General features: G+C 43.4%; 1 protein-coding gene across 3 annotated transcripts in view; it reads right to left on the minus strand.

Moving 5' to 3' along the window:
• Nucleotides 1-19,984, minus strand: part of KCNN2 (potassium calcium-activated channel subfamily N member 2) — a 189,246-nt gene that overhangs the window by 16,709 nt on the left and 152,553 nt on the right. For all 3 annotated transcript variants that reach the window (XM_030567053.1, XM_030567051.1, XM_030567054.1), the window contains exon 6: nt 18,476-18,617. In XM_030567053.1, the coding sequence (XP_030422913.1) occupies nt 18,476-18,617 (142 nt within the window). The remainder of the gene's footprint in view (nt 1-18,475; nt 18,618-19,984) is intronic.

The following is a 19,984-nucleotide window of genomic DNA, read 5'->3' on the forward strand; positions in this document are numbered from 1 at the left end:
AAAAGCCTGACAATCATTCACAAGTGGACAACATTTTCTCTTGACCATTGATCTACATTTTACCTGTACTGTAGGATGATGTTTCAGTTATATTTACAAAACAAAAAAGAGCATTTCTCATATCTTCATTATAGACACGATCCTCCCTAATAGAATAAACATGAATGAGCTTCAAGATCATACAATTTCTAGTTCAAATGTTGGTCTATGCTATGTCTTGTGAAATCAGTTACCAGGAATCTTGCTTAATGCCAAGAATCTAAAATAAGACCCGTTGTTAGAAGACACGTGTGTATGTATTTGAACCATTTTTGGGTTTAGGAATTTGTTAAACATATTGATAGCCTAATTCTCTACTCATTTACACCAGTGTGACTCATGAGTTGCTATCCTGAAGTAAATGGACTTGCAACAGTGAAAAATGGGCGTGAATGAGGGCAGAATCATACCTGACTACCTGGATGTAAGCTTCTGGCACCAGTCTGGAACTTTGAAGGCCTACAGCCTCCCAATCCAGTAAAGAGAAGTAAAGTATTAACATATAAAATTATTATTAGGGGATAATCGTAAAAGTGAAGCAATGAAATCTTCCCCACCAAAAAGGTTATACGGGCTGTCATCTTCAATTTAGACCTCTCTCTAGGTGCTCACATCCAGGCTACATCTAAATCTTGCAGATTCTTTCTGGATAACATCTCTAAGATACAGTATTATCCTATCCATCCACAGAACTAAAACTCTTATCCAGGCTCTCATCATCTCACGTTTCTATTACTGCAACATCCTTTTCGCTGGTCTTGACAAATTTAATTTTGCCTCACTCACATCCATTCAGAATACTGCTGCAAAGATCATTCTCCTAGCTCATCTCTTTGGCCATGTTGCCCTTCTCTTTGTATCCCTCCACTGCCTCCCTCACTGCTACTGCATTAAACAAAAGCTTCTTGTCTACATTTCAAGGTCTTTTGCCATCCATCCCCACCTATTTTCTCTCACTATCAAGACACTGACTCCTGCCTCTGACTGGTCCATGAAACCAGCATCCATCGACCACCAGTTAAATTTTCAAACAAGCATCTACATACTTTCTGTCATGCTGCCCTTCATACTCAGAGGATCTCCCAAATATATGCAAAGCTACCTCATTATCCTACTTCAAATCCCTCCTTAAAACCCTCCTCTGTAGTGATAACTACAAAAAAAACCAAAAACAAACCTGACAATGGTTAGGCTGCCAGTGTTCTGAGACCACTGCCTATCATGCTGACCAGTCGTCTCAGTTTTTCCTTGTACTCCTCCATCTGTGTCTGTCTTGTCCATCTGTTATCTATTGTCTGATACTTAAATTGTAAGCTCTTTTGGGACAAGGACTGCCTTGTCGTACAGCATCTAGCATAAGGTGGTGCTGGTCCATGACCAGGGCACTTACGTTCTATACTAATACTACTACTAATAAACAGCTCCTCAGTGGAGCACAATAAGCAAAACAGAAGCTCTAGTGGGGAAAGACAAATGTCACCCAGAGGAACCAAGGCCACAACAGTCATAGCTAAAACCAGACTTGAGATGTAAAGTCTGGATCAGTTTCCAAGTTTTCTTCAAATACAGAGGTGTTCAGATTCATGTTCTCAGCTTAGGCACAACACAGAGAAAGGCCAGAACTGCAGTGTTTTGATCTGGACATTTACGAAGCATAGAGGGTTTGGATCTAGGGTTCTAGTGTGGGCTCAGTTTCAGTGATAGCCAAAGAATGGTGCTGGCATCTCTTAAATAAAAAGTTTGAAAAAAATCTAAGATGATAAAATGCCCAGGAAGGCAGCACTGCAGACAGTGTTTAGTCAGAGCTTTAAAATCTTGCACTTGGACTTGAAGAAATTCTAAATTTAACTGAATGAACTCCTATGACATTTCCTCTTGATTCTGCCTTTGGCAGGGTATCAGAATTGCATTTAAATGTTGGCAGTGAACTACGCAATTGCTTAGTTTAGGCCTACCACCTATTTTTTACATCTATCCATGCCTGTGGTGGGGGCTATGGGAAACAGAAGCAACTTTATGCTCAGTGGCTCAGATGGAAATCTCTTGGCAGCTTTGTTCTAGCTGGACTGGGAGTGAAGTGTGTTCTTTAGTGCTGTAGTTGTCACAAAAATGTCCTGCTATACTTGCCTGGTGCTGAGAGAAGGCAGCTGCCACATTTTCTTGCTCATTTCCCTTGGGATCCACTGAGGCAGAGAGAAGGTCCGCTTTGCAGACATGTCTCTGGTGGGAAATTTAGCTCTGCACCAGAAAAGGCACAACATTCCTCCTGCTGCTCTGCATAAAATGAAAAGCCTGTAAGAATTTAAACAGATACTCTGTTCATTTGGCTCTCTAGTAGGTGGGCATACTGGATCGGCCAGAAAAAAAAAGTCCTTCTGGAAGCAAAACTTCTCTCCAAACAAGCAATGTAAGAGTGTTGAAAGAGGAATCCACCCATGAAACAGACGCAAGGCTAAGGAAATGGGAATCATACAGCAAGCTCATACACCTGAGTTTTTGCATTTATCACAACTGCCTACAGGGAGTGAGGAGTAACCCTGCAGTGTTGAACAGCACAGGAGACGTAACAGCACAATTACTGTATCCTCCAATCCAAAACTGTGACCTAAAATTGTGTTGCATTATGGCCCTTCTATGTGTTCAACAGCTGTGCCTAGCTAGCAACTGGCTTCAGTGGCATTTCTGCCTGTTTGAATTTGATCCATTGTATTTGAAACATTTAAGCTTCTTCTACTCATAGTGTAGCACTTGAGCACATTTCCTCGCTTTTCACCAGTCTTTCAGGATTGTCAGCAATATTAGAGAAAATACAAATTGTGTGAAATACTAAAAACAACACAAAATAATGTAAACTAAATACCTACAGACAGGCCAGGACCTCAGGAATTGCCTGATAAGTACAGAATAGACCCAGTTTTAAAAATAGATCCGAGAGAGAGAGAGAGAGAGAAAGAGCAGGCCAGATTCACTTTCTGATCGTACTGACTCTTGCAGCAGAAAGTCTATTAGGTGAGAAAGGGGATTAATGTTTTGCAAGACATGTGCATTTTACCCTGTACCAGAGAACCAGCAAAGGGTGGGTGATACCGACTGAGAGATGCACTGATTCAATGCAGCCCGGTGGTGGGGCTCCTATGGAGCCTCTGATCAGGGCCGTCCTTAGGATTTATGGTGCCCTAGGCGAGATTATTAAACTGGTGCCCCTGTGCCTGTCTTGCTCTTAGCAACACAAACATAAGCTTACAGTATTGGAAAACTTGCCACAGGCATGTTACTAAAACCAGTTTAACTTAATTAAGCACACTGTAATACTGATGAACTAACACTAAAAAGTCGCACTATAGAAAAAATTCTAATTTGACAGAATGATGCAAATAATATATATTTTTAAATTTGTCGACATTTTATTGGAAATTTATATGAAGAGGTATTGAAACAAGGATTAGTTTTTAATTAAAAGCAGTCTTTCTGGCTTTTTTGGCTGCAAAATCAGTAATAATGTCATCATATGACAAAGACAAAGTGATGTCTTATTCGATTGTAAGAATAGCAAGACCAGTCAAGGTTCCTGACTCATTGTAGAGTGCAGATAGTTTTTAATGAGCTTTAGTTTTGAGAAACTCTATTCTCCTGATGCTACTATTACAGGAATTGTCAGTAGAATACGAGTGGCAAGTTTGCTGGTATGAATAAACTGTACAATGTCCATCACTGATTTTGCATGTGGCAACAACTCAGTTCTTCGTACAGTTCAAGTCCATTTAAATCAAAATGATCACCATGCTTCAGGAGGCTCTCTAGGTCAGGGATCCAATGTGGTGCCCGTGGGTGCCATGGCGCCCGCAGGGGCTTCTCAGTGCACCCATATACTGGCCGGAGGACGAGCATCTGCAGAAATGTCGCCGAAATTCGGTGGCATTTTGGCGCCAATGCCTCTGGATGACACTGCTTGTCGTCGAATTTAGGCAGCATTTCGGCAGATGCTCGTCCACCACCACAGTCCTTCGTCTGGCGCATGCCAGACGAAAAAGGTTGGTGACCACTGCTCTAGGTTCTTGCACTTTGTCATTAGTTGCTCTTGTTTTCCTATTTCGTTGAATTTAGTTCCACTCAGCCCGTTGCCAGCTGAGTGAATAGAACCCCAGGCCGACAGTGGGTTGAGTGGCTCAGCTAGGGTCTCAGCCACCGGCCTGCTCAGCCTGGGGTTCCTTGGGGGTCTCCAGGCCAGCAGCGGGTGCTGAGTGGGGCTGGCAGCTGGGACCCTGAGTGGCAATGGGGCAGCAGCCGGAATCCCAGAGCAGCGGTGCGCTGAGCCATTCAGCCCACCACTGCGTGTCATCAAAAATCAGCTCATGTGCCACCTTTGGCACATGTGCCGTAGGTTGCCAACCCCTGCTCTATACACTAGTAAGGAGATGAGCATATTACAGTTGTTGGAGGGCTCTATTTAGCAGTAACAGGGCTATAGGAAAGTCAGTCAACATTTTTTGTTTCTCTGATGAAAACTGGCCCACTCTCTTCCCCATTCAAAAATTGTCACAAATAATTGTCAACAACTTAATTTTCTGGTTTTGGCTAAGATATTGATTTTTTTAAAAAAATATATATTGAAATTGAATTCAGGATTCTTAGCAAGCATTTTTAGCAAACAAATTTGCTCAATGACAATCAAAATGGCAACATAGTACTGCTTTCATGCTTGGCTCATCCCCCCAGCCTGCTGGTTCAACAGCTGCAGTAGAAGAGGAGAGGTGGAAAACTGCAGGACCCCAAAATCGACGTTTTGGGGTGCAGAGCAGCAACAGCAGCAGCAAATCCTCAGGTCTGATCACACACCAATGGACACCACCGCCAGCTCAACGGACCATGGTGAAGTTAGCACAGCATCTGATCTCAGGGACAGGGCACCCATGGAGCCACAGCAGCTCATCCTGCTGGATCACTGCCAGTCTGGGGGAGAGATGCACTCCCCAGCTAGGGTGGCCAGATCCAGATGTCCTGATTTTATAGGGCCAGTCTCGATATTTGGGGCTTTGTCTTATATAGGCACCAATTACCCCCACCTAGGGTGACCAGACCGCAAGTATGAAAAATCAGGATGGGAGGTGGGGTGCAATAGGAGCCTATATAAGAAAAAGACCCAACATATGGGACTGTCTCTATAAAAGTGGGACATCTGCTCATCCTACCACAACCCCCTGTCCTGATTTTTCGCACATGCTATCCCCAGCCCAGCCGTGTGTGACCATTCCAATCCTGGCTGCCTGCAAGGAAGTGAGTTACTTTCACTGTCATTCCTCGGCAGGTAGGCAGCCAGCCTCACCTCCCCCCCAGCACCTCACCCAACACAGCCCTGACAGCCCTCATGCCAGGGGAAAGAGTCATACTCACAGGTGAGCATAGGCAGCAAGTTTGTATAATTTTTGGTGGTGCCCAAAATGGTGGTGCCCGCCCCCTTCCCCCCGCTGTCGCCCTGTAAGCCGATATAAAATGAAGCTACAGTGCGTTGGCACCACAAGATTACAAGGGTCAATTAAAAGTGTAAACTCAGAAGCAGCACTTGCCTGCTTCAATATACAGTATTATATTTTGTTGCACTTGTGAAAAAGTGGGAATGTTCTAAATGTTTTCTCTGAATACTGTGTGGGTGCCTCAGTTTCCCCGCAAGGTGCCAATTGAAGGTGCTGGGGACAAAGAGATCAGAAGAGATCCAGAAGAGACACAAAGGCTAGAGGAGGGAGTGTCAGTTTGGAGCTGGCTGGGGAAATCGGGAGAGGCCCAGAACTTGGGTCTAGGCTCCCCACCCTCCAAGATGGACCTGACTGAGGGGTCCTGTTTTCTGTACCTACAAGCTTTGTTTTAGACTGTGATCCTGTCATCTAATAAACCTTCTGTTTTACTGGCTGGCTGACAGTCATGTCTGACTGCAGAGTTGGGATGCAGGGACCTCTGGCTGCCCCAGGACCTGCCTGGACAGACTTGCTGCGGAAAGCGCACAGTGTGGAAGGGCATGCTGAATGCTCTGAAGTTAGACCCAGGAAGGTGTAAGCGTCTTGCTCTGGAGACAGTATGCTCAGGCCACGTCTACACTACAGCATAAAATCGAAATTATTAAAACCGGTTTTATAAAACTGGTTTTATAAAATCGATTTTACGCGTCCACACTAGGGCACATTAATTCGGTGGTGTGCATCCATGGTCCTAGGCTACCATCGATTTCCGGAGCGGTGCACTCTGGGTAGCTCAGTAAAAGAATGAGACCAATAACTTCGATTTCCGTCCACACTAACCCTAAATCGATATAGTAATATCGATTTTAGGGTTACTCCTCTCGTTGGGGAGGAGTACAGAAATCGATTTTAAGAGCCCTTAAAATCGATTTAAAGTGCCTTGTAGTGTGGACGGGTACAGCGTTAAATCGATTTAACGCTGTTTAAATCGATTTAACGCTGTAGTGTGGACCAGGCCTCAGAGAGAGGAGGCTCCCCCAGAGTCCTGACTGGCCTTGTATGGAGTAGTTCCAAAGCATCCCAGCATCCTCTTCCACACCATGCACTTCCCAGAAGTCCAAACAGGCACTGACACTCTCTCCTCTGGCCTTCGTCTCTTTTCCAGGCATTAGGAGGCCACCTGATCTCTTTGTTCTCCAACACCTTCAGTTGGCACCTTGCAGGAGAGCGACCCAGGCCATGAGTTGCCCGGAGACAGGGTTTCAGCCATTCTCTGTGCAAACGGCATCACACTGGCACTCTAGGGCTCTACAACAATCACACATTCTTATCCCACCATCTAGATCCTTGAGAAATGCATAGGGGAAACTGAGGCACCCACACAGTATTCAGAGAAAACATTAAGAACATTCCCACTTTGTAACACCTGTATACTTTAAAGGGTGTAAAATAATCAAGTATTGTGCTAAACACAATGATACTCCAAACTGACCACCAACTTTAAGTTGCATGTTTTTCCCCTCAAGTGAGGGCTCTGGGATGGGGCTAGGGATGAGGGGTTCACACTGCAGCAGAGTGCTCAGGGTTGGCGTGCTGGGGGCGCAGGCTCTGGGGTGGGCAGGGCGTGGGATAAGGAACTTGGGATGCAGACAGGCTGCCCAGGGCTGGGGCCAGAGAGAACTCTCCCCCCTCCTTACTGGCAGAAGCAAGCTCCAGGGAAGGGACCCTTCCTCTCTCTCCTGCCCCCCACCCGCAGCACACTCACTCTGCACCACACAGTCACTGCACATGCTCCTAGTGACTCTCTCAGGTCCAGAAAGCCCACTCGCCTCCCCTATGATGGGTACCAGGGCGGGGGGGTTGCCATCATGTGTGGCCTCCCCATCCCTGCTGCTGCCACTGAGTGCCGGGGGGGCGGGGGAGAGAGCTCCCAAGCATGTGTGTGCCTCCTTCCCCCTCCTCTCTTTCTCTTCCCCTCCCCCAGTGCTCCAAGAGGCTGCCTCCCAATGATCTCTATAGCCTTAGGCAAAAGCAGCCCAAACAAAGGAAAGAGGCACTGGCTGTTTTCTTTCAGCCAGGGAAGTTCCGAGGTGGGGGCAGAGGAGAAACTCAGCTCCAAATATTGGTGGAGCACAGCCCCCAGCCTTGAATATTCCTGGTGCTTGAGCACCTTGAGCCCATATAAGCTGCCACCCCTGCAGGTGAGTTCCTTCCCCTACCCCTTCCCAGAGACTTCCCAGCAGCCAATCTCCTCCCTCAGACTGTGCTGCATTCGGCTCTCTCTAGGACCCAGCAGCCCTGCTCTTACATTCTCCACTGCTTCCCCTCTGTCTGGGCTCCCTGCAGAGAGGTGCCCCAGGCGGCTGCCTATTCTGCCTATGGCTAAGGACGGCCCTGCCTCTGATGGGTTCTGCAGTTTTAGGCCACATCCAGACTACTCGCCGTATCGGCGGGTTAAAATCGATTGCTCAGGGATCGATATATCGCATCTAATCTAGACGCGATATATCGATCCCCGAGCGCGCTTATATCGATTCCGGAACTCCATCAACCCCAACGGAGTTCCGGAATCGACAGGGAGAGCCGCGAACATCGATCCCGCGCGGTGTGGATGGGTGAGTAATCCGATCTTAGATATTCGACTTCAGCTACGTTATTCACGTAGCTGAAGTTGCGTATCTAAAATCGATTTCCCCCCAGTAGTGCGGACCAGCCCTTAATGTCCACTGCAGAGAGTGGTGGTCGAAAAACTGCCTGCCCTCCTTGGAGAGCATGAAGACATCTTTCTGCCTTCTGTGCAAAAATCTTTGCTGGAACAAGGAGGTGCAATTGTTTCCTCCAGTCCAGAAGAGAGGAATCTAGCTTCTCCCCTGTAAAAATGGAAAGAAATGTTAGTTTTGTTAATTCAAGACAGTAGCCGTTCTTACTGATGGTGATCTGAAAGTATCTGACAGTCACATGACCTACTGAGTTTAAATGTATTGTTTTCAGTACAGCAGACACAGCTAAATATTCAGACTGGTCCCTAGCCACATACACATGTAGATTACAAAGCACTGCAGGCTGTGTACTATTGGGAAATAAAAGTTATATTTTTTCAACTCACAAAGCAACAGTTTTCCCATAGTGTTGCTACAAACTATTCTTCATTCCAGACAATAACTTCAGGCCTTTTAACTTGCTGAAATTTGATTTTGACTCCTAATGGCTTCAGCTAGCAAGTTGAGCATCATTAACTTCCTTCCCTGTATTATGCATCTGTGTGATACTAGTGTATTTGGAGCATATTGGGTTAGAAGAAAGACATCACTGGAGGAAACAAGCTGTTCTGAACTGAGAGGTCATTACTGATATTTATTATTACATTTTCAGAACTTAGCTTGTTAAATTCTTAGCACAACCATCTTAGTAATGGATATAAAATGCCACTAATGTGTATGAAAGATATTTTCCCTTACTCACAGGAAAATGAAGCTGTTAGAACTTTGTTTCCATGACTTTATATGTGTACCATCATATCTATTTACAAAATGATAAAAAAAGATTCCCACTAACACTTACAAATGAAATGAAGGAAAGCCTTGGGTAAATCTCTAATTGACAATGCCATTTATTTTCATCTGATTGATATAACACAAAAATTGACTCCTTTCAGTTCAGCCAAACTTCTGCCTCTGGACTGGGCATTAGTTTTAATGATACATTCCTTGAACAGGACTCACGGCACTATGTTTTTGTATTCAGAAGTTACAAAATTAAATTGCATAAAGCTCAGTTTTTCTAAAAATCAAATACACGTTTTTAACTATTATGACTTAGGGTAATTCATGACTTCAGTGCACATTATGCATAAATGTCAGTTCACAGTAAACTGATATTTATTTTCTCTCTTTTTGTTTTGGACTCTTAACAGAAGACCTGTACCCAGTGTTACCACTGCAGCTAGATCTCCCGCTTTTCCTTCATTGCCTATCTACTATCATATATTAAATGCCACAAACTACATTAATTGGATGGTTTTGTTGAGATTTTGCTCTATTTTTCTGCTTTACTACATAACTGCAGTGCATGCCATGATGAGGGAATTTCAGTTAATAGGAGCAGGATTGGGCCCACATATGTTTGAATTTATTTTTCTTTAAAGAAAAAGCAAGTAAGACCTGGAATCATAGATCTGTAGGACTGTAAGGGCCCTCGATAGGTCATCTAGTCTTGCCTCTGGCATTGAGGCAGGACTAAGTATTATCTAGACCAGCCTTGAGAGGTGGTTTGTCTTACCTGTTAACAACCTGTAATGATGAAGATTCCACAACCTCCCTAGGTAAACTGTTCCAGTGCTTAACTACTCTGCCAGTTAGGAAGTTTTTCCTAATGTCTATCTAAATCTCCCTTACTGCAATTTAAGCTCAATACTTCTTGTCCAGTCGTCAGTGGAAATGGAGAACAATTTAGCAACCTTTTAAATAGTTGAAGAGTGTTATGCCCCACTTCAGTCTTCTTTTCTCCTGACTAAAAACATATCTTTTCTCCCCCCTCACCAATCTTTCCTTGGAGGTCATGTTTTCTAGACCTATCATCATTTTTGTTGCTCTCCTCTGGACTTTCTCCAATTTGTGCACATCATTCCTAAATGGTAGTGCCCAAAACTGGACATTGCAATTCAGTGGCCTTATTAGTGCTGAGGAGAGAGGAAGAATTACTTCTTGTGCCTTGCTTACAACACTCCTGCTGATACATTCCAGAATGGTGATTCCTTTTTTTGAAAAAGTATTACATTATTGACTCATATTTAGTTTGTGATTCACTATAACCCCCAGATCCTTTTCTGCAGTACTCTTTCCTAGGTAGTCATTTTTCATTTTGTATTTGTGCAATTGATTACTCCTTCCAAAGCATAGTACTTTGCATTTGTCTTTACTAAACTTCATCCTATTTATTTCAGACCAGTGGCTGCTGGCTGGGCGCCCAGCTTTGAAGGCAGCGCTGCTGCCAGCAGCAGTGGAGAAGTAAGGATGGCATGGTATTGTGGAATAAATGCATCTTAACAGTTTGCAAAAGTGTGACAATGACCTTGTCATATACATGTCTCTTTTCCTGGTTAGCTCTCTCAAAATAGATCACATTAAATATATACTCCAAAAACAAATTCACTTTCAACTCAAAGGGAAATGTTTCTGGAGAGTTAGGAGCACCTGAACACAGTAGTTTTGAATAAGAGTTCCTCTTTAACTGTAACATAAACTGCACACTGTCCAATTAACATTGAGAAGACCTGTTATAAAGAGATATGTGGGGGCAAATTCTTTCAACCTATGCAGATCCTGAGTGTTTAAATTGTGCAGGGGAGTCCCACAGAGCTTGCGGGGATGGAATCATTTCCCTACAGGGCTGAGGAACATCCATGCTGCATCTCCATCCCAGCTTCCTTAGTTCATGGGCCTTAGTGGTATCTAGAGGCCACTGCCCTTCACGGTCACATATCCCAGCTCTTCCTTAGTCTGTTCCAAATCCCCTGTTCAGAAGCCTGGTTTAGCCTGTGCAAAGCATTCTCCTTCCCATATAGCAGAAACACTGCAGTCCTGGTGCCTTTTAGGTCCTAAGCACGTATGTGAGAGGAGGTAAGGTTTGCCCTTTTTAAAGCAAATACAGACCCTAATTTTCAAAATGATACATCCTTTAATTCGTATGCATCCCTGATTTACACCTGGACTTTGAGAGTTGCACTTCAGCAGAACAGGCTTGACTACTTGTTCCTTACTAGAGATTTTTAATTGGCTCTTAACTCTAGTGAAAGCTAGTATGTTGGCATCAGCTTGCCACAACTGTCTTCATTGTGACTATTCCTGATAACTGGTCACCTTTGTGAGGAAGGGGTTCATGATCCAGCCCTTAGAATGTACTATCTAAAGATTTTCTGAAAGAAATTGCTAACCTCCTTGCCCCACCACCCACTTCCACTGTGCAGCTTAAGAATACCTTCTACATTTGCTTGCTTCACCCTTAAGCTTAATGAGATCTCTAGTGCAGGCATTTACTTTAATAAGAATGGTTTTCAAGTTGTGCAATGAATCTTACTGCAGATGCTAAAGAAGAGAAGTTTCAGCAACACAAAAACACAGAGCTGGAAGGGAACTCCTGTGTCACTGAGCTCAGTCCCTTGCTATTGCAGGCCACCCTGTTGTATAATTGACAACTCAGCCACCTCAAAGAGTCCCTAAGATAATTATTTGGTTAAAAGCAACCCTCAATCAAGCTACATCAGACATCTGTGTGCATCCCACAGGATAGCAGTTATCACAATCTTCATTCTCCCATTTATTTTAGGAATATGTTATCTGACACATAAGATCCATCAAATCCAGTATCTTGCCTCTTTCAGTGACAAACACATGATACTTCAGATGAAGGCAAATCCTCCTCTCTCTACCACCGTAATGTCCCATCCTATTCTGCAGTGCTGCATGTCAGAGGAAAACATTCCTTCCTGATCTTTGCAGCAGGATTTTTGAGTGCCATTATTTTCTCTTACATAAATACAAAAATTTATAAATTATATATACAATTATTTTTAGGGGTTTTATTAGATTATCTATTTAAATTTTCAGAGTTGTGGGAAATTATGGGGAGGGTCTGACAATAATTATTTAATTACAGTAAACACAAATTTAAAAAGTTAAAGTTTATAACCATTAAAGCACAAATTGTGAACAGAACATCAAAACAGACAAAGTGAATATCCTTAAATCAAACTCTAAGAAGTTCTCAAGCAGCGTTTTCCTTACTTTACCTATCTGTACATTTCAATTACTATTGATAGAAGTATTGTTTTGTCGGCTTATGTGTGGTGAAGTCGATATTTACTGATAAAAATCGAATCCTGCCAAGTTTACTTATCAAGATTTATGAAGTTATTCAGACACATTGACTTGTTGACCACCTGTGAGAGTGAATTCCAAAGAGATTATATGTTCATGAAGAGGTATTTCTATTTATTTGTTCTAAATTTACTGACCTTTAATTAAGATGAATACATCCCTTGGATGAGATGGTGTAAAAAGAAGGGACTGTTCAATTTCCTTTGCACCCATCATACATTTTTAACAGCTTAGTCATGCACCCTGACTCTTCTCCTTTCCACACTATGTAATTCTAGATCTTCCAACCTCTCATCAGATATAAGTCTCCCATCAGCACCAACGCTTTTCACTTCTCTCCTTTGATTTTTTTGAGCTAGATCCACAAAGCGGACTTAAGCTCAGCATTGCAGTGCCTTACTTCAGGTGATCTGCCATTGAGTGGAATCCACAGTTCCAAGTTAGGTACTCAGGCTCCCTATACAGGGCATCGGGGGAGCTAAGCACCTAACAGTGAGACTCAAAAGCCAGCAGGGATACTGAGCAAGGAGCTACCCAAGCTAGCCAACAGAAAATTCCACAGTGTGTGTGGGCAGGTGGGGGTAACGGGGGAGGTTATAGTGCGTGTGTGGGAGGGAGGACATGCTGCATCTTGTCCAGCCTCTGGGGCTTGTCCTACCCTCCACTGTTGCCCTTTGATGTGGGAATGGTGCAAACTCAGGTGACAGGCGCCTGTCTGGTGATAAGTAGGGACACAGCCGTGATACAGTCTGCTTGTCAGAGAAGCAGCCATTCTCTTTCAGTCCCACCCTTCCCATCCTTTGTCTAGTACCCAGTATCTTCTATGATGGTTGGGGCTAATCTGATTGCCAGTTCTGGGAGCTGAGAGGGATTCTGCCCCCTACGATGAATTCAGCAAACTGGAATGTGGAGTTTTCACCTTCTATTTAGCATCCAGGATGATTGGTTTGGGTGTGGGCATGAATTTACAAATGTCGCAAAGCCGGTTGGTCCAAGTTCAGTTGGTGGACTAAGCTAGGTCCAGCAGAGCTCCCCGCATACTGGCTGAAGGCATTCCCATGGCATATTTAGGAGGTGTGACTATGCCTGGCACAGCATGTGGCTCCTCATATCTAATACCTCTGCCATGGAGGGGCACTCTGGCTGGGACTCTGATTCCTATCAGGGTCCCTTTCAGGCCGGTCTAAGACTGTACAGGGGGCACAGCCTTTACACTCACACAGATTTATATTTCAGCTGCCACCAATGGCCCAGATGAAGTGCACTCTGGAACAATCCTGCTGAGTAGCTCAAGATGGCTACCCAAGTTAGGTTTTAAAGTTGCAACTTCCAAATTTAACCATACTATGGTGTCTGTGTCACACATCAACTGCACATGTCTAGTGCTTCTAAATGCACCACGGCTCACCATGATGTTGTGACAACAGATTATGCATCATTTCTCCCAGTTTTTAAAATATCCGAATACCCTATTTGTGTTTTGTTGCTACTTTTGCCTTGTTTTTTGTTGTAGTTTAAGCTGCTCCTGCACCCAGAACAGACTTTTAAATGTATCTATTCTTGATGACTCCTGAGGTATTTTCCCTTCAGTTTATCATTGAAGTTCAGAGTCTATCGACATATACAAGAAGTTTACGCTATTTTCTGGCAACAGGAGTTAATGGGATTTAAAGAATGTCACCTAGTCCAATCTCCCAAGACAATCTCCCAATCTCCAAATCCATCTGGAGTCTGACAATATATCATTAGTTTTAATAGTCAAAGCAAACTGTAAACACTCAAGGTCTACTTCTAACAAGTCATTATTAGACTGTTCCCAATATTGACTCTTGGGTACTTTATGTAACTGCTCTTGCATCCACTCACTACAACTGCCTCCTATTACTTAAATAGGTTTCCATTAGCAACAGTATTTTCCCTTTTTACCTTATTTTCCTATCTACTCCTTTATCAGGGCCCTTAATAAGAGTTTCTGGAAACCCAATTAAATCAGGTACAGATCACAGTTATTTAGTAATTTATTTCCTTATTCAAAAGGTTAGAGTCATGATTTTCCTCACAGAAATGTTGACGGATTGACCTTATTTGGATGCATTTATTCAAGTGTTATACTAGCAGACCTTTTAATTTGACTACCAATCATTTCAATAGAACTAAGGTGAGGTTTACCAGACGGTAATTCCTGGTAGCTTGCTTTTTTCAAAATAGACAAAAAATTAGCTTTCCAGTCTTCAGAACGAGTTGCTGGTTTTGCTCTTGGAGTTCGGTCCCAAAGATCACATGCTCATTAGCGTGCCCGCTACTTTATGCCCTTCAGAACACTAGCAAGAAAACCATCTGTATTTACAATACTGGAATTTCTCCAGGTGCTCCATAGCTTCCTTCTCAGAGATGTCAGTCTGTCAGAGCCAAATTTCAACTACCCTTAAAAGTGTTGCTGGGGGCAGGAATTTCTATATTCTTTTATTTTAACGTCACTATTTTTTTTCAATTGCTTCTCTCCTTTTCACTAGTTTAGAGCAGGAGTTCTCAAGCTGTGGGTTGGGACCCCAAAGGGGTCATGATCCCATCACCAGGGCTGGTGTTAGACTTGCTGGGGTCCAGGGCCAAAGCTGAAGCCCAAGTCCCACTGCACTGGGCTGAAGCCAAAGTCCAAGGGCGTTAGCCCTGGGCTGCAGGGCTTAGGCTTCGGCTTCAGTTCTGGGCAGCAGGGCTCAGGTTATAGGCCCCCCTGCCTGGAGCAGCTTTGCCTCTCCACCCCCATGCACAGGGTGGTGGGGCTCAAGCTTTGTCTCCTTACCCCCACCATCTGGGGTGGTGGGGCTTGAGCAGGCTCAGGCTTTGGTCCCCCTTCCTGGGGTTGTTAATAATTTTTGTTGTCAGAAGGGGGTTGCAGTGCACTGAAGTTTGAGAAATGCTAGTTTAGAGTGTTTCAAGTCTATCCATTTCTCTAAGTCAGGGGTTCTCAACCTTTTTCTTTCTGAAGCTCCCCCTCCCCCCAACATGCCATAAAAACTCCACGGCCCAGCTGTGCCACAACAACTGTTTTCTGCATATAAAAGCTAGGGCTGCCATTAGGGGATAGCAAGGAGGGCCCCATGGCACCATAAAGCTAAGTTATTCAGACTTCAGCTTCAGCCCCTGGTGGTGGGGTCTGAGGGCCTTGGCTGCGGTCCCATGCAGCAGGACTTTGGCTTTCTGCCCTGGGCCCTAGCAAGTCTGATGGCAGCCATGTTTGGTGGACCCCCTGAAACCTGCTCATGGCCCCCTAGGGGGCCTTTGACCCCTGGTTGAGAACCACTGCACTAGGTGTTCATATCACACTCATCACCATGCTAACTGAGACTGACTGTGTCAGTCATATTTGAAACCTCAATGCTTTTAATATATTTGGAGAATTTTTAATTATTTACTTCATGCCTTTGACTATGTTCTTCATATTCTCTCTGCATTTTATGGGCCAAATTATCAAAAGGGTCTTGCTTGGCCAGGCCTCCAACTGTGTGTGTAATTTTGCATATGCAAACACCAAACATTAAATGGTAATTTAATTCATTTTTCACCAAAATACAGTAGAAGCAACTATGACAAACTATTTTATGCTTGCAGTAGAATCACATTCTCATAAGTAAAATGATAAATATTGCTTATCATTCCAGTCATGAATATGGAGAAAGATACTTGCAACAATTTGGAGTCTGTTTTTAATTATTTTATTTTTACTGTGTTCTTACCACATTACAATTATACAGCAGAACCTTAACTATCAAAGTTTTCGAGAAGAGGCCCTAATGCTGATCTCAGCTATGCTAGCACAAATCAGTGGTAACTCCATTGGTGTCAATGGACTTGAATTGGTGTGAAACCCACATGAGATCAGAGCCAGTGTGAGTGCACTTACCACCCCTTTTTGAGGCTAGAAAGTCCATCATAAGAGTTCCGTATAAAATTTACTCTGCACAAAAGGATTTTTCATATTGCAAATACCAATCATGTTCCAAAATTTGCACTGAATGCATATTCAGATTAATTTAAAACCAAAGTTTGGCTCAGTAATTCTTCAGACACATTGGAAAAGGCAATGTACCTCTCAGTTCCTGTAGCATTAACCAATCAGCTGCCGTTGCTTCTCATTGCTGAAAGGGAGTGGGGGATTGTTTCTTCCAGTCTCTCCCCACAGTAGTGGGTGCTTTTCTTCCCTCTTCTTACTACACTACTCATGTCAGATTCCCTGATGGAAAATTCTTCTTTGACCCCCCTTCCTTGGTGTCAGAACCCATCTTGTACTGAGGAGCAGGGGCGGCTCCAGGCACCAGTGCACCAAGCACGTGCCTGGGGCGGCAAGCCACGCAGGGTGGCCTGCCGGTCACCGTGAGGGCAGCAGTCAGGCTGCCTTTGGCATGCCTGTGGGAGGTCCGCCGGTCCCTTGGTTTCTACAGCAACTTGGTGGCAGGTACACTGAAGGCATGGGACTGGTGGACCTCCCACAGGTATGCTGCCAAATCCACATTACTAGCAAACCTCCCACAAGCATGCTGCTGAAAGCTACCTGACTGCCGTGCTTGGGGCAGCAAAATACATAGAGCTGCCCCTGCTGAGGAGGACAGTCAAGCACCTTGGAAGATGGCAAATTTGAGCTTGCTTTGATACACTCTACGGAAGCTTTCTGTTTCACTCTTCCAGGCTGTGTTTTAAGTCTAAATTGCAAACTGTATTTTAAAACAATCTGTATCCGCTACTATCAGCAAACTTTGCTAAGAGGACATGGAGACTTTCTTATTATCTCAACCACTCTAAGTCAATGACAAGAAATCTATCATAAGTAAAAGAACAATTGGCATAAAGTCTCCAAGCCTTCCAGAGTGCATTAGTCTACTTCACATTTTAGAAACAGAAGTATATATAATTCTATAAAAAGAAAAAGGAATTATTTTCAGTTGAATGTATCTGCCAGAATATCTGTACAGAAAAGGCAACTTTTTTAGAAAACAACCTTTAGTTATCATTAGGTCTGAGCCAAGATCCCAATACCTGTTTAATAATGAAAGGCAGATGTTCAAGCTGTATTTTTTTTATGTGTGAACACAAGAATAGAAAGTTATTAAAATAATAGAAAAATATAACTACAGTATATGAAGTTGGGTTACTACTGGTGCTGACTTGGGGCCAGCTTACATTACATTTAATGGGCGCTTTCATAAATAAGAATTGCAGGGTCAAGCCCTTTATTAATAACATTCTGCAGCAAAATAAGATCAAATGAAATACATGTGACTGTCATTTGTTGCTCTATCCACTATTTGGCTTTAACCAAATATCACTGTCAGTTATAGTGCATTAGCCAAATATTAAAATTAGACATTAGTACAACCCTAGTAATATAGTATAATACAGTAACAAATACCACATTAGCATTGCATTTATGGTAGATATATTATATAAACCTACTTAAAAGCAATTATATATATATGTGGACTACCTTAGAAAACTCATGCACAGTAAAACATGCTATGGGAGACTAGCCACAGTAGCTTTTCTATATATTTAAATAACTTAAAAATTTTAAGAAACGGGTATAAGATTATAGTTTTGCTATTATTACTGATCTACTTACATATGCCCATACACAAAGCAAGATCCATAAGTGTTGTCGTTATATCGTAACCTCTAGAAACAGGCTTTATTGACACTCTGATTCTCAGAATAACAGCAGCTTAGATTTGGTTTCTCCATGTTTTATACTAAAGCTCTGCATTTACCTATAGACAAGGCCGCCCGGGGGGGGGGGCAAGTGGGGCAATTGGCCCCAGGCCCTGGGCCCCACAGGGGCCCCCACTAGAATATAGTATTTTGTGGTATTGCAACCTTTTTTTTTTTTTATGGAAGGGGCCCCTGAAATTGCTTTGCCCCAGGCCCCCTGAATCCTCTGGGCGGCCCTGCCTATAGAAGGCGAATGCTCTCAGTTACCACCAGAATGAAAGATTTAGGGAGTGGCCCAAAGCAACCCACGTACTGTACAAACTACTGATAAGCATTTTATATCACCACCAAGTTAGACTTGATTTAACTGAATACATGAGAAAGTTAGTGAAGAAAATCAGTGACACTTACCATTATTCCAGTAAGTAAACAGACTCCTTTCCCACAGTATGTATTAGGTACCATGTCACCATATCCAATGGATAGGAAAGTTATTGAAATCAACCACATAGCTCCAAGGAAGTTGCTAGTAACATCTTGTTGATCGTGGTACCTAAAAGATCGAAACATAATTACTCTATCATAAATACTTCTATTAAATTTCTGTGCTTTGAGAGGTAGCTTTCACTAGCTGGTATCTCAGCTGTTCCTTCTCAAAGATATAATGCTATTTTTATTTATGTATTTTTTATGTGTTTTGTTTCTGGAGATAAGCAGTTGTTATATAAAACTCAGACACAACTAGGGTGATCAGATGTCCCAATTTTATGGGGACAGTCCCAATTTTTGGGTCTTTTTCTTATATAGGCTCCTATTACCCCCACTCCCATCCCGATTTTTCACACTTGCTGTCAGGTCACCCTAGATACAACAAAAAAAAATCAGCCAGTACAACAGCAGAGGTATTTATCAGTGCTCTTTAGTTGATATACTTTTATTATTATCTAATGTGGTGGAAGCCTTTGACTGAAGAATTTCCTCTCTTCCCCTCCCCCAATCACTTCATTAGGGGGCAAATTCTTCACCTTCACAAGTGCTGAAGCCTACTGTGCAGTGGAACCAGCACAATCTGCTGCCTATACGGAAGTAGCAGCGGGTCTCTGCAGGTGGTGGTGGAGGCATAGGTGGGTTGAGGGCAGGGCACACTGTTCATCTCCCCAGCGGCCAGCCTGAGGATAGCCTTGTAAGCAGAGGTTCATTATTAAACTGACATGCGGACACTGAATTAAACTGAAACAGTCTGGCACCTTCATTCTACTTCATTGCATTAAATAGATGTAAGTCTGCTGTCCTGCATTTCATTTCTATTGGACCATGAAAGGGTCACGTTAAAAAAGTCAATATTCCTTTTTGTTAAAATCCAGTACTTACTATACACTGATTTTTGAGGATGTGCATTTTTGTTAAAATAATCTAGAACAATACAACTAATCCCCCCCACCAAAGAGAACAGTCTCAGAGAAAGGTTAAACAGTACAGTGGCCCTTACATTATATTTGGACCCAAACAGCTGTGAATCCAGTGGGACCTGCTTTAGAATCAAAACTTGTGACCAACACAGTCTGAATGAAATGAATGCTCACCAGTAAAGCTTGTGGCGATTAGGGCAAGTGGACATCTTGTCTCCCAGGCACAGAGCAACACAGAGACCTTCCGTTTCAGGGTAACTCCACAGCTGCCAGGCTGCCCAGCTGCCCTACATGAATGATATAGGCTGTCGTATTCTGGTGTTGCCCTCCCCATGGTGTAGCCCGAGCCACTGTCCTCACTGGGCACAAAGATCACTTGTGGAGCTATGCTCCATGAGATGCAGGAGCACGCTGTCTCCTACCACAAAAGCAATTTCCTTACCCTTGTTTCCTTAAGAGTCTCCTATGCTTGCAGAGATGGGCTAGGATTGCACAGGGAATGCATCAAAAC

Source organism: Gopherus evgoodei, chromosome 6, assembly GCF_007399415.2.
Source record: "Gopherus evgoodei ecotype Sinaloan lineage chromosome 6, rGopEvg1_v1.p, whole genome shotgun sequence".
In the NCBI taxonomy this organism is placed as follows: domain Eukaryota; kingdom Metazoa; phylum Chordata; order Testudines; family Testudinidae; genus Gopherus; species Gopherus evgoodei.